Source organism: Miscanthus floridulus, chromosome 7 (genome assembly GCF_019320115.1).
Source record: "Miscanthus floridulus cultivar M001 chromosome 7, ASM1932011v1, whole genome shotgun sequence".
Taxonomy (NCBI): domain Eukaryota; kingdom Viridiplantae; phylum Streptophyta; class Magnoliopsida; order Poales; family Poaceae; genus Miscanthus; species Miscanthus floridulus.
Genome location: NC_089586.1, coordinates 21355021 through 21367999, shown reverse-complemented (window position 1 = coordinate 21367999; position 12979 = coordinate 21355021). Strand labels below are relative to the sequence as shown.

At 41.4% G+C, this 12979-nt stretch overlaps 1 protein-coding gene across 4 annotated transcripts; it reads left to right on the top strand.

Moving 5' to 3' along the window:
• Positions 1-1242: 1242 nt before the first annotated feature.
• Positions 1243-12973, top strand: LOC136462783 (uncharacterized). 4 transcript variants are annotated; one of them, XM_066461833.1, is made up of 8 exons: positions 1243-1435; positions 2956-3007; positions 6142-6272; positions 6362-6478; positions 6573-6695; positions 7424-7479; positions 7593-7762; positions 10059-12973. In XM_066461833.1, the coding sequence occupies exons 1-8, from the start codon at positions 1299-1301 to the stop codon at positions 10122-10124; spliced, it is 852 nt and encodes a 283-aa protein (XP_066317930.1). In that variant the 5' UTR covers positions 1243-1298; the 3' UTR covers positions 10125-12973. The 4 variants fall into 4 exon arrangements, with proteins under 4 accessions (XP_066317930.1, XP_066317931.1, XP_066317932.1 ...); XM_066461834.1 differs by having other exon boundaries at positions 10030-12973; XM_066461835.1 differs by lacking the exon at positions 10059-12973 and adding an exon at positions 8262-8972.
• The last annotated feature ends 6 nt before the right edge of the window (positions 12974-12979 follow it).

Here is a 12979-nt window from a genome sequence, read left to right as displayed (position 1 = left end):
TGTCTCTGCATAGGTAGGCCAAATTTAGCGTGTAGCCCCGCTCCCTCTAATTGTTCAGGTTTCTGCGTGCCTCGCTAATTCTGCATGTTTTTGTTCCATAAGGGTGAGTTGAAATTTCGGTGTCATTTGTGTTCCTCCTGTATCTCTGGTTTTCCTAACTGTCAATTGATCGGTATCATGTTATGTTTATATATGTTTGTCGGATGATACCAACGAGTGTTTTCATCTGCAAGTGAATGCATGTTTTTTTTTTCTGGAGAAACGTGATTGCGCTGGATATCTGTTGATGAAATGATTGGATATTCTTTATATGTACAACTTGACATCAATAGTTTCCTGCTGAACATGTAAAACCCTTTTTCACCTTATATGTAAGTCCAGGACATAATGCAGATTGGGGCATGGGGTTTTGCTGTTTCACTTTTCCTAAATAATAAAGTAGGACCATATCTCATCTAAATTTCATTGTCTTTTCTGTTTTTCTTCCCAACAGCGAAGAAAACAAAGAACTACTGATAAGTACAAAATGGCTATAAGCTTCAAATACTAGGACGATTGCTTGGATCCAGAGGATATGAAATTAATGTGGCAGGATCCTATTGTAAGTAAACAGTGGAATGATGCTGGGGAAGAGCAAGGACAGAAAGGTTCATCTATCACGGGACCCTGATGGTGAGGCATATCTTACACAAACTGAAATGATGGTGAGTAGTCTGTGAATTCCATGGTATTGATAGTAATAGCTCTAGAATAATGAAATCACACTGAAACCTGCTAAATAAATGACCACTTTCCAACATGTTATTCCGCCTTTTCAACATTTCAAGTCTGTATCTGTTTGTTACTTGGTTCATTTGACCAAAACCAATAATTGTAATTGTGTAATGGCACTCAAAATTCCTCAAGAAGGCTATCAGTATCAGCCACCGAAATTTCACTCAAGTTTGCCGAACGTAAAGAAACTATCAACACTGTAAATTGAGTTGCCAGCCATATTGTAGTATTTTGCTATAGAGTTAAATGCACCAGCGGCCCTCGAACTTATAAGGGTGTGTCACATAGGTCCACGAACTCGGAAAATACACTTTTGGGTCCTTAAACTTGTGAAGTGGTGGATTGCAGGTCCATATAATACACGTAGGCATTTCTAGTTGACAGTGGCAAGACAGCGTGTCATGTGTTTTTACATTTAACCCCTCTAATTCTCTCTTCTTCTCATGTCATAGCCCATGATCCAGCACGGCGTGGTTCAAAGACGTCCCGCAGGCCTAGTGAAGACACCTGGGCGCTGCTGTGGCATGCAAGCAAAGCTCGGCCTCAACAAGTTCTTCGACTTGACTGTGGACGAGTTCACCGGCATGTACACCGGCACCTTGCCCGAAGTCGACGACCAGCAGGACGTCGCTGGTAGCCTCGCCAGTGGCAGCACGTCCAGGTCCAATAAGCAGCCGCCTGTCCCGCCAGGGGCGTGCTCTCCGCATGTGTGAATGAGTCATTCAAAGACGCGTTCGAACCCGCCAGGGGCGTGCTCTTCGCATGTGTGAATGAGTCATTCAAAGACGCGTTCGAATACACCATCAACCAGGTGTTAATCGTAGACCAGTGCGGCAAGGCTCCGAACTACCCTGGCTACGTTGCCAGGCAGGAGTCATGCAGATTCGCACGCGTGCATCCATGCATCAAGCACTGCGCTGTATGCGCTGTTCTTCGTGATTGTGCATGCACTTGCACTGCCGGTGGTGAAAATCGACGACAAGTACCAGGGCAAGTGGGCAACTAGGCTGACAAGGCCGCGCTGATGATGGAGCACTCTCTGCTCGAGTGCTCCTGCTCCTGTACAGTGCGTGCAGCTGGCACAGCATGGCCTGATCGATGGAGGCATGGAGCCCAGCAGGTTCGTGTTGTCTGACACTGTTCCTTGCAGACACCTGTGGCGAGCGGCAGCGCCGGAGGCGTCCACACCATAGAGGCGCTAGATCGCTAAGACGACGAAAGTCGTGGCCATGCCGAGCGTACAGGTGAAGCAGTCGCTCGACGAGCACCTGCACAACCAATGAGTGCGCGTGCGGCCACGAGGCCAGCGTCGGCACATAGGACGCTGTCGAGCGTGGCTAGCGCCTTCTCGCTCGTGGCCCAGTCAGCTTCGACGAGGACCTCCAAGAGGATTGGCATCGCGCGCGGAACTCAGCTCCACGAATGTTGACAAGCATGTCGCACATGCCCAAGGTCCTAAGATGTGTGTCCATCGACTGATGACGCGAGCTCGCCAAGCATGACAGCGCGCTTTCCTACCGCTGGAAGCTCGCCGTGGGACTGGGACATGATCGAGAGATGCAAGCGGGGTGGGCCGCGGACAGCCCAGTACCACGTCGTGCTGGCTGCCAATATTTTTTTGTGGGTTGTGCGCTGACGAGGTCGCCCTGATGATGGAGCAGGGGGTGCTCGGGTAGCCGGTGTCCGTCCGCATCAACGCCGGCAGCAGCGCCGTCTAGGGTTCAAGGGCCTGCGGGACGTCTCTGAACCACGCCGTGTTGGTCATGGGCTAAGATGTGAGAGGAAGAGAGAAATTAGAGGGGTTAAATATAAAAACACATGTCACGCTGTCATACCACGTCAGCTAGAAGTGCCTACGTGTATTATATGGACCTGCGGTGCACCATTTGACAAATTTAGGGACCCTAAAAGTGTATTTTCCGAGTTCGTGGACCTAAGTGACACACCCTTACAAGTTCGAGGGCCGTCGGTACATTTAACTCTTTGCTATATTTAACAAAGTGGTTACCGATTAAATCACTAGTTAGGAGTATTTAGTGCAAATCTACTTGAATTAAGTTTGCTAAGGCACTAAGCTATGAAAATAGACAGTAAAGGTTCTTCTATATTCTAAGTTCTGTCTGTTGTTTATGCAGCTGTGGCTTTGAATTGATTCTTGTGTGCATCCATTGATTCTTTCAGGCAGTGGCGGCAATTACCTGTTCATAGACATTTCAAATCTCAGCTAGACCCGGTATGCAGTATTAGTTCTATTTCTTTATGTTCAACAAGTAGTTGCACTTCCCTTTTTTCTCTGTAGTCTCACGTCCAACAGTGAGTACAACTTCATGTTAACTTATTGTCATGACTGCTGTGATGGTTCTCTAGAGTCTGAAGATAATACTAAACAAATAATGTGAAGCAAAGTGGTGATAGTTAGGAGGCGTAGTAAATATCTTATGCGTCTAAGAGACTAAATGGAAGGGGCAGAAGGCGAAGGAGGTGGACAATACCGGCTTCAAGCTCTGGTACACATGGACAACTTCAAATAAAAATAGAGTAGGAGTTTTGATTGATAAGAGCCTCAAGGATGATGTGGTGGACGGTGAGAAGGCAAGGGAGATATGATCATCTTAGTTAAACTTGTCATTAGTGATATGGTCTTAAACGTAATTAGTGCGTAGGCCCCCAAGTAGGCCATGATGAGAGTGCTAAGTGGCTTTTCTGGGAAGACTTAGATTCGCTTTGATTAGAGCTGTTCCTAATAGCGAGAAGCTCTTTTAGGAGGTGATCTTAATGGTACATGTAGGTACATCAAGTGCAGGTTTCGAGGCGGTTTATGGGAGTTTCGGATATGGTAGTAGGAACCAGAAGGGAGAGGAAGTCTTAGACTTCGCCATAACTTTTGATCTAGGTGATAACTAATACTTTCTTCCGTAAGAGGACAGTCCCATTTAGTGACCTTTAGTAGCAGGCCAGTACTCTAGTCAAATCGACTTTGTCCTTACAAGAAGGAGGGATAAACGAACATGCGTGGACTGTAAGGTGATACCTGAAAGAATGTGTGGTCACTCAACACAAGCTGGTGGTGGTTGACTTCCGCTTTTAGGTGCAAGCTCGTGGGAACAAACAAGATAGGGTTGCTAGAACGAAGTGGTGGAAAGTTAGAAGGGGAGGACATCAAAGGTCTTTAAGGAAAAGGTCATTGAAGAGGGCCCTTGAAATGATGAAGGCGATACAAACAACATGTGGGAGAAGATGGCAACATGCGTTCGGAAGGTTGCTTCAGAGGTGCTTGAAGTGACCAAAGAGAGCGGATGCGACTCGAAAGACACTTGGTGGTGGAATGAACATGTGCAAAGGCTACTAAGGAAAAGAAGGAGTGCTATAAGCGCTTGTATCATGACAGGTGTGCAAACAACATAGAGAAGTAGAAGGTGACAAAGAAGACTGCAAAACGAGCGGTGAGTGAGGCAAAGGAGCGGGCCTATGAGGACCTTTACCGACTGTTTGAGTATGAAGGAAGGAGAGAAGGACATTTATAGGATGACTAGGGCTCGCGATAGGAAGGCAAGGGACTTCAACCAAGTCAAGTGCATAAAGGATGAGAGAGAGCAGCTCTTGGTGAAGGAGGATAAGACCAGACATAGATGGCAAGAGTATTTTAATAAATTGTTGAATGGTGAGAACGAGAACACCACCGTTCAGCTGGACGACTCGTTTGATGACACTAACAGATGCTTTGTGCCGATGATTCAAGAATCGGAGGTCAGGGAAGCCTTCAAAATGATGAAAGGGGGCAAAGCAATGAGCCCTGATGGTATCCCAATCAATGTGTAGAGATGTCTCGGGGATATAGCTATAGTATGGCTAACTAAGATATTCAACAATATCTTTCGATCGAACAAGATGCCTGAGGAGTGGAGAAAAAACATATTGGTACCAATCTACAAGAACAAGTGAGATATTCAAAGTTGTACTAATTATCAGGGAATTAAGTTGATGAGCCACACTATAAAGTTATGGGAGAGAGCCATCGAGCAGTGCCTGCGAGGAACGACGTAGATATCAACAAAACAATTTAGTTTCATGCCCGGAAGATCAACCACAGAAGCAATCTTCTTAATAAGACAGGTTATGGAGCGATTTAGAGAGTAGAAGAAGGACCTCCACTTGGTTTTCATTGACTTGGAGAAGGCTTATGACAAGATACCAAGAAATGTTATGTGGTGGTCTTTGGACAAACATAAAGTCCCATCAAAGTACGTGACCCTCATTAAGGACATGTACAACTAATGTTGTGACTAGTGTTCGAACAAATGATGGTACCACATATTACTTCCCGATTAAAATTGGACTTCATCAAGGGTTAGTCTTAAGCCCGTATCTTTTGTCTTGGTAATGAATGAGGTTACCAAGAACATACAAGGGGATATCCCTCGGTGTATGTTGTTCGCTGATGATGTAGTGTTAGTGGACGAAAGTCAGGCGGGAGTAAATAGAAAACTAGAGTTATGACGGCAGACCCTTGAGTCTAAAGGTTTTAGATTGAGCAGAACTAAAACCGAATACATGAGATGCGACTTTGGTGGAGTTGTACAGGAGGAGGAAGATGTGAGTTTGGAAGGTCAAGTAGTGCCTAAGAAGGATACCTTTCGATATCTGGGATCGATGCTACAGAGGGATGAAGATATTGATGCAGACGTTAGCCATAGAATCAAAGCAGGGTGGATCAAGTGGTGACAAGCTTCTGGCATTCTCTATGACAAGAGGATACCACAAAAGCTAAAAGGCAAGTTCTATAGAACGTCGATTAGACCGGCTATGTTGTATGGAGCAGAATGTTGGCCTACAAAGATTCGACATGTTCAACAACCGAGTGTTGCAGAAATACGTATGTTGCGATGGATTTGCGGTCACACAAGAATGGACCAAGTTCGGAATGATAATATACATCATCGCGTAGAGGTAGTACTAATTGAAGAAAAGCTTGTCCAACATCGGTTGAGGTGTTTTGGTCATGTCCAAAGGAGACCTCCAGAGACACCAATGCATTGTGGAGTTCTAAACCAAGCTAATAATATGAGTAGAGGTAGAGAAAGACCGAAATTGACATGGGAGAGGCAATAAAAAGATATTTAAAGCTTGGGATATAACTAGAGATCTATGTTTGAATAGGAGTACTTGGAAAACAGCTATTGAAGTGCCTAAACCGTGACTTGGGGCTCTTGGTGGGTTTCAACTCTAGCCTACCCCAACTTGCTTGGGACTAAAAGGCTATGTTGTTGTTGTTGTTGTTGTTGTTGTAAAGTGGTGATATGTTCACCGATCTTGTTATCGGTAGGTATCACTGTGGACTTGCTGAGTATGGTCTTGCTTCTTGTGCAGTATATGAGAAGTGCACTTGCTGAAATTGCAAGTGGAAGGAGACTCTTTGTAGATACTTATGATCGTAAGACTAAAGAAACCAAGGTTGGCATAATGCAGGTGGCACCTGAAGTTGCTCAATGGCTTGGAAGGTAATCATGAAACCTTATTAGCACAATTTAGCAACTATCTTTATCTTCTATGTTCTGAAGCTACATTTATCATTTTCCATGTTTTCAAGGGAACTAGGTTACAAGAGTTATGACATCGAAGATAATACTAATTTTCTGTACTGGCCTCTTGTAAATGTCTACTTTGGAGCTGCTTATGCAAAATGGCTCTTCTCTTGTGATGACAAGTATGTATTTTTACTTGGCACTGTATGTTTTACTGATATTATCATCTCTGATATTTCAGCAGTTAATAAACAATTATATTACAAAATGCTGCAGACAAAGAACTGAAGAATTTGTTGTTAGAGCATATAAGGGTGGCAAAAAGAAGGCTGCTCACAAATCAACTTCCCCTATCTTCCAGCGTTATCTTTATGTGAAAGAGAACTTGTTGTCTATGAGGTTTCTTTATTAATACTTTAGTTCTATATCACGTATCTAACTCACTTATGGTTTTCAGTAATGTTCCTTACCTAAATTTATTTCTCTTAGCACTTGTGGCATGTGGAGGAGGAGGACCTGTTTTACAGAGCTTGATTTATTATGAGATTAGTAAACTCAAGCTGGGAGAAGATCCCTCGATCATCCAACATAGCTGGGGCCTAAGCAAAAATCTGACATGGTTGACAGGGTTTAAGAATTAAGAGTGCAGTAGGATTCATGTCCAAGTTCAAACTATTATAATATTTGAGTTCATAAAAAACAATTGCACTTAAGCATTAATGCTGCTATCTAACTAGACATCAAGATCATTTCTGTTCATCTGACATGCTAAAGTATTAATCTAATGAACTAAGCAGTTTTGTAAGAAGCAACTTCTGTTTTCGCGATGACTGTATGGTGACTACTAACATATTCAGAACATCAGCCTCCATTCTACATGGACTGTATGCCATCTAAAATCTTCCTTTATGGCCATAAAACTCCCTACATCTCATTACATATTCATTCAGGTCAACACAATAGAAACTACACAGCAAATTAAAGTCCAGATGCTGTTCTTTTGTAGATAAAGATATGTTTTCTTTTTGAAGTTTGAACCTATACCTCAAATTCATCTGTGCACTTTCATACATTTTCTTTGAAAGTTTGCCCCAGTTGAAATATTGTTTCTCACTTTTTTTTTGCAGACAACCAGAAATTTGCCACGAGCTTACTCCTGACCTAGAAAATTTGTCAAGCGCAGGTTAGATTTTGCTTTTTTGCTATTTATATTTTCTATATTTTCTTGACTGAGATAGTGAGATGCAACCCACTTAAAAAAGAACAGCTTATAACTTGACATGATTTTTGAGTCAGAAGCACAGTTGATATATTGGGATTCCAAGGTATCAGAAGCTGATATGGATGCAATGTGGAAACATCCGGATGTATATAAGGAGTGGATAAAATCTGGTGAGAGACGTGGAAATGTACGATTCTCCCATGATGCAAAGCACAGGCCTTACCTTTCTCGCATGGAGGTGAAGGTAAATAGGATTATAAATATTTGCAATAGCTTCTCTACTTATGTTCTAAAATCTTGAGTATCATATGTTCTTCTATAAATAGCATATGTTTTTGCATAGAGTTACAGCCTTCTGCTTGTACATACATTTCCCCCTTTTTTGGTCTGAAAAGAAAAGAAAAACTCTTGGGAGTAGAGCTTCCATACCAGTTGAGGGTTGCAACTACCAACTCCTGCACAGCTTCTTTTGATTACGCTACTAACAATCAATGTTTCAAAAACCGCTAGTTGCTAGCCAGGCTGTTAGATTCCACCTAGCGCCCAGGCATTCTAGGCAGCTGTTGTATTCTTTTCAGTTCAGTTGAAGTCCCTTAAATAAAGGGATATGAAATATTACAACTAATTTGTCATTTATCATGCACCTATGAGTTCCATGACCATAAGTTTTTTTATCGTAAAATACAGCAGGGGAAACCCCCACTGTGAGATTTTATAAATATAAAAGGGTAAGAATTGTACAGGGAAACAAGCACAACAAAAACCACCCAAGAGGCTGAGAGAGCCACTTGACAACCAGAAAATGAAGAAAAGGCATCTATACAAAGGAGTAAAGAGAAGCGTTTGTCCTCTCCTAAGAGCTTGCAGTCTAGCCTTGTCTAAGAAGGAGCATTTCCAGGAGGAGAAAGAAGGCTATCCTCTGTCAAAAATAAAGTTGTTTCACTGCTTCCATATGTGCTAGGAAGCAATGATGAAGATCTCCATGAAGAAGGGATTCTGGTATTGCTGTTTTGACTGCATCATCATTTGGAAGAAATCACTTTGGAAGTTCCAGTGCATATTCAAGTGATGCCAGCAGGCCTGACTGAAAGGGCAACTGAAGAAGAGATGAAAAGCAGTTTCCTCAACATTGTGATTACAGAGAACACAGTTGTAGTTGTTGCCCTCCAACTTGTGTCTTTTCCTTTTGAGAAGATTCCTTGTGTTTAGCCTATCCATACTCATGAGCCAGGAGAAGACTTTAAGTTTGTTACAGCACTTTGAATCCCAAATCCATAGGAAAGGGGCAGGAGGCTGAACATTTCTGTAGGGGAAGTTGTAGAATTTAGAAGAAGTATAGCTGCTGCTGCCCCAAATATAGTGTCATGAATCTTTTGTGTCCTGTTGACCCTGTATAGTTTGAATATAGTCTTGCATTGTTTGGTATTCTTGGTAAGCTTGTTCAGACAATGGGAGGTGAAATTCTGACTCAAGGTTGTTGTTTGAAAGAAACTGCAACACAGAAATCTTCTTGTTTTTGGCAAAGGTGAAAAGTCTAGGGAAGTTATTCTGCATGACATTGTCATTCCGTAAGTCTGACCAGAAAAGAACAGTAGATCCATTCCTAATTTTACAATTAGCAATTCCTCTAAAGAGATCACAGAGCTTCAAAATATCCTTCCACCAAAAAGACCCTTTATTAATAGTTGTATGTGGGATGTCACCATTGGAGTAGTGGGCATGCCAAACAAGTTTGACCCATGGAATTTCCTTCCTGTTGTAGAATTTGTCTAGGTGTTTAAGGAGGAGGGCAGACTTTTGGCTTCTGAGATTGATGATGCCAAGGCCACCTTTTCTTTTTGGTTTGCTACATTTTTTCCAGGCCACCAGGGGCTTCATTTTAGCATTGCTGTCAGATCCTCTCCATGACCAAGTCATCTTTATCCATTTCTATTTTTGTCTCACTTTCTTATAAAGGTGCAAAATCGCCGACAGAATGCATAGGCGCCAGGCAAGGCGGTGCTGCACTGCCTTTTGAAGTAAAGCTAACCATACAGCTTCAGGATTTGTAAAATCTGGATAGTTGGGAGACCACAGAGCCGTACTCAACTACAGAATACTCTTGACCTAGTAGTTAACATAACCTTTCATGTGGATGCCATGTAACAGAATATTGTATGGTCTTGCATAGCTCATATTACAACATAGGCACAGTTGTTCACTAGTAGTTTTTTATTCACTTATTATGAATCTATGATAGTTCACAGCCGTTACCTCATTATGTCTTCAGTTCATCCTAACAATAGTTTATTTACTACTCTGAAAAAGGTGAAAACTGAAAAACCTCAACATTTGCTTGCTATGTACTTTTCATTCATGTGATTCCAAGTGCCATGACCAAATAGTCTTCAGAGGAGCAATTTTAATGTTTATTTAAGTGCCATCACCTATTGTTTATTCAACAAGAACTCTAATATATATTATCTCAATGTTGAATTTGCCACCAATACTTAAGTTTTCCCTTTGTCACAGACTTGTCCAATTTTGAATTATGATTTCAGGCTGTTGCCGAAATAATCATATCACGCCATTTGAGCACAAGAGGAGTAAAACCAGTAAGTTTTTGATTGAAAAGCCATAGCAGGCCATTTTAGCAGATAGTGTGTGTCGTATATCTAATTTTATAAAAGATATCACCTCTTATAGCATGTCTTATTTGTTGTAAATTTGTAATGTAATGAAACATGAACATGTTTTTGCAACCAAACCATTCAACATAATTTAGCTCTTATTTCTTTTTTCTTTTCTTCGAATCATTTTAAGTTGAAGGCCTAAACTTACAGTATTCAAGCATGAGTATCCAGTTCATACAACATTATTGTACAGTGTATACTACTGCATTTGGTTGTTATTTGCCAGAATATCTTCATTTCTTATCCTATAAGGTTTAAAAGTTATGCAAATGTCCTTATATGCACATGTCAATCACCTTAGCTTGTATCTCCCTGTAAAACTGATGAATAAAATTATTTGAGTTGAAAAATCCAGTGATATGAACCAATGTATAAAAACTAGGTGGGATGACTGATAAAATAACAGTGACTGATTTTTAAAACACTGTGTCCCAATAACAATAAATATATTGTTAGAATTTTTTATAGTCAGTTTTCTGGACTCCTGTATTGCAAATTAATACAGATTAAATTATCTATTTCCTATCGAAATCTTGAAAGGACCTTGATGCCGCCTAAAGGGGGTGAATAAACGTTTCTGAAAATTAACAATAAATAAAACTTGCAGCGGATTAGTAGAGTGCGCGGCACTGCTACTTCGTCGCGCGGCACTGCCGCACTGCAGCACTGCCTCGCTGAGAATGCGGCACTGCCGCGTCTGCGCAGAGAGCTTCAACAGCAGCTACGCCTAGAACCTAAACTTGGAGATATACATGGAGATGTCCAATGGCAAGTCCACTAAGTACATGCACTCATAAACACGCACAACCAAGTAGATCGAGTGGAACACGGATAATGCAATTCAAAACATAAAGAAGACAAGACACAAGATTTATCCCGTGGTTCAGCTCGCCACCAAGGCTTGCCTATGTCCACGTTGTTGAGGAAGCCACTAAGGCTTAGGCTTTGCAACCCTTATCCTCGTTCTCAAGTCAAGAGAGTGAACTCTTGAGATGAGGGGTTTCCACTAGATCAATAGGGTGATTAATAAACTGTCCCGCGGCTCACCATAAGCACAGAAGCTCGTTGGGCGATGCCTATCCGTCTAGGAGGCTTCACCTCCAAGAGTAACAAATGCGCAACAAAAATTGATGAAGCTCGACAAGTGCTCAAGGATTGACTTGCTCTTAATTGCTCTCTAACACTTAATCAATCACTAATCACTCACTCTCACAAAGAGAGAGGTTAGAGAGAGCTCACAAATGGCTTGGGAAGGGTTTGGAATGGTTAGAGCATCAGCAGCAACACCAGGAGGCGTGAGATGGGTATTTATAGACACCCCACACAAGCTAGCAGTTGCAGTTCAAAAACTAGCCGTTATGACCTGTACAGGTGCGGCACTGCCGTGGCAACTCGCGGCATTGCTGTGAAAATTCGCGGCACTGCCGCATTTCCCAGAAACAGCACAGGTCACCTCACAGAAAACGCCATAACTTTTTATTCCGAACCCCGTTTTCAGTAATCTTGGACTTTCCAGAAAGCTTGTTTCGAGGGCTATCCAACCCAGCAGAGAACAAGCCCTAAGATCAACAAGTGCAAGTGTTGTGCTAATGTGTTTCTCTCATGTTAGCACTTGGATTTGGTTAGTTTGAGCACTTGAGACTTGTCTATGATTCATATTGCATCCCCCTTGATAGTACGACATACCTATACTCAAGATCAAGAGAATATAACCATTTTAACCACTTGAGTCTTCAATGTCTTCATATGTTATTTCTTCTCAATATCACTTCATAAGGGGTTGCAATCATCTTTATCTCATCTATTCGAGCAAACACACCTTGAGCATGTGACTTGAACAATTTTCTTACATATGAGTTCACCTCAATGGATTCAAGTCACTTTCACTAATGATTTCATCCTCACCACAATATGACTCCTCATAGCTTGATTAGTTCCTCGACTCAATGCAAGTACTCTTTTCTTCACCTTAGCCATGGTACCTCGGTCCTCAAGCCATCACTTCCCCTTCACCTTCATTTAGTCCCTCGAAGCCCTTTCCTTACTATCTTCACCTTATCAAGCCATACTCAAGTCACATCATATTAAGCATCTATTGAAAAACTATTTCTTCAATAGGATGACCCTTGCTTGAATATCTTCTAGATATGAATATTGAGATCAATCAAGCTTTAGTTTAATTTACATAAAGACATATATGAATCAACATCAATATGGTCAAGCCAATTTACGATTCCTTATATCCTCTTCATTTTGGCTTGACACTCCTAATACTCACTTTAATATCTATCTTCATACTTCTAGCTTGATCAAGTCAATGCAAACTAATTTTTCAAATCTTTATCCATACAAGCAAACCAATGTAGAGAACATCTTATATCCATTATACATTGTCTCCTTTGTCATTTTACCTTTGCTTAACATTTTCTCACTTATACACTCTTGATTCATTCTTCAATCCTTGATCAAAACTAGTTCGCTATCCAACTCTTCTTGTTCATGCAAAGCAAGCCATTATAGAGACCAATCCAAAATCATCAACCCATGTCTCATTTGTCATTTGCCAAATATGCTTGCTTTCACATGATGCTATGATATCCCACAACATAAAAGCCATTTTATTGATTCCATTTGTATTGTTGTCTTTTACTTGAACTAGATTGTTTCCGTAATCTTTCAATACAACAATATACAATTTATACAATTTGGCCTTCATTACAATACTATGTGGCATATCATCAAGTTTGTCTTCTTGTTGAACCTATATACACTTCTCATTCCACAATCCA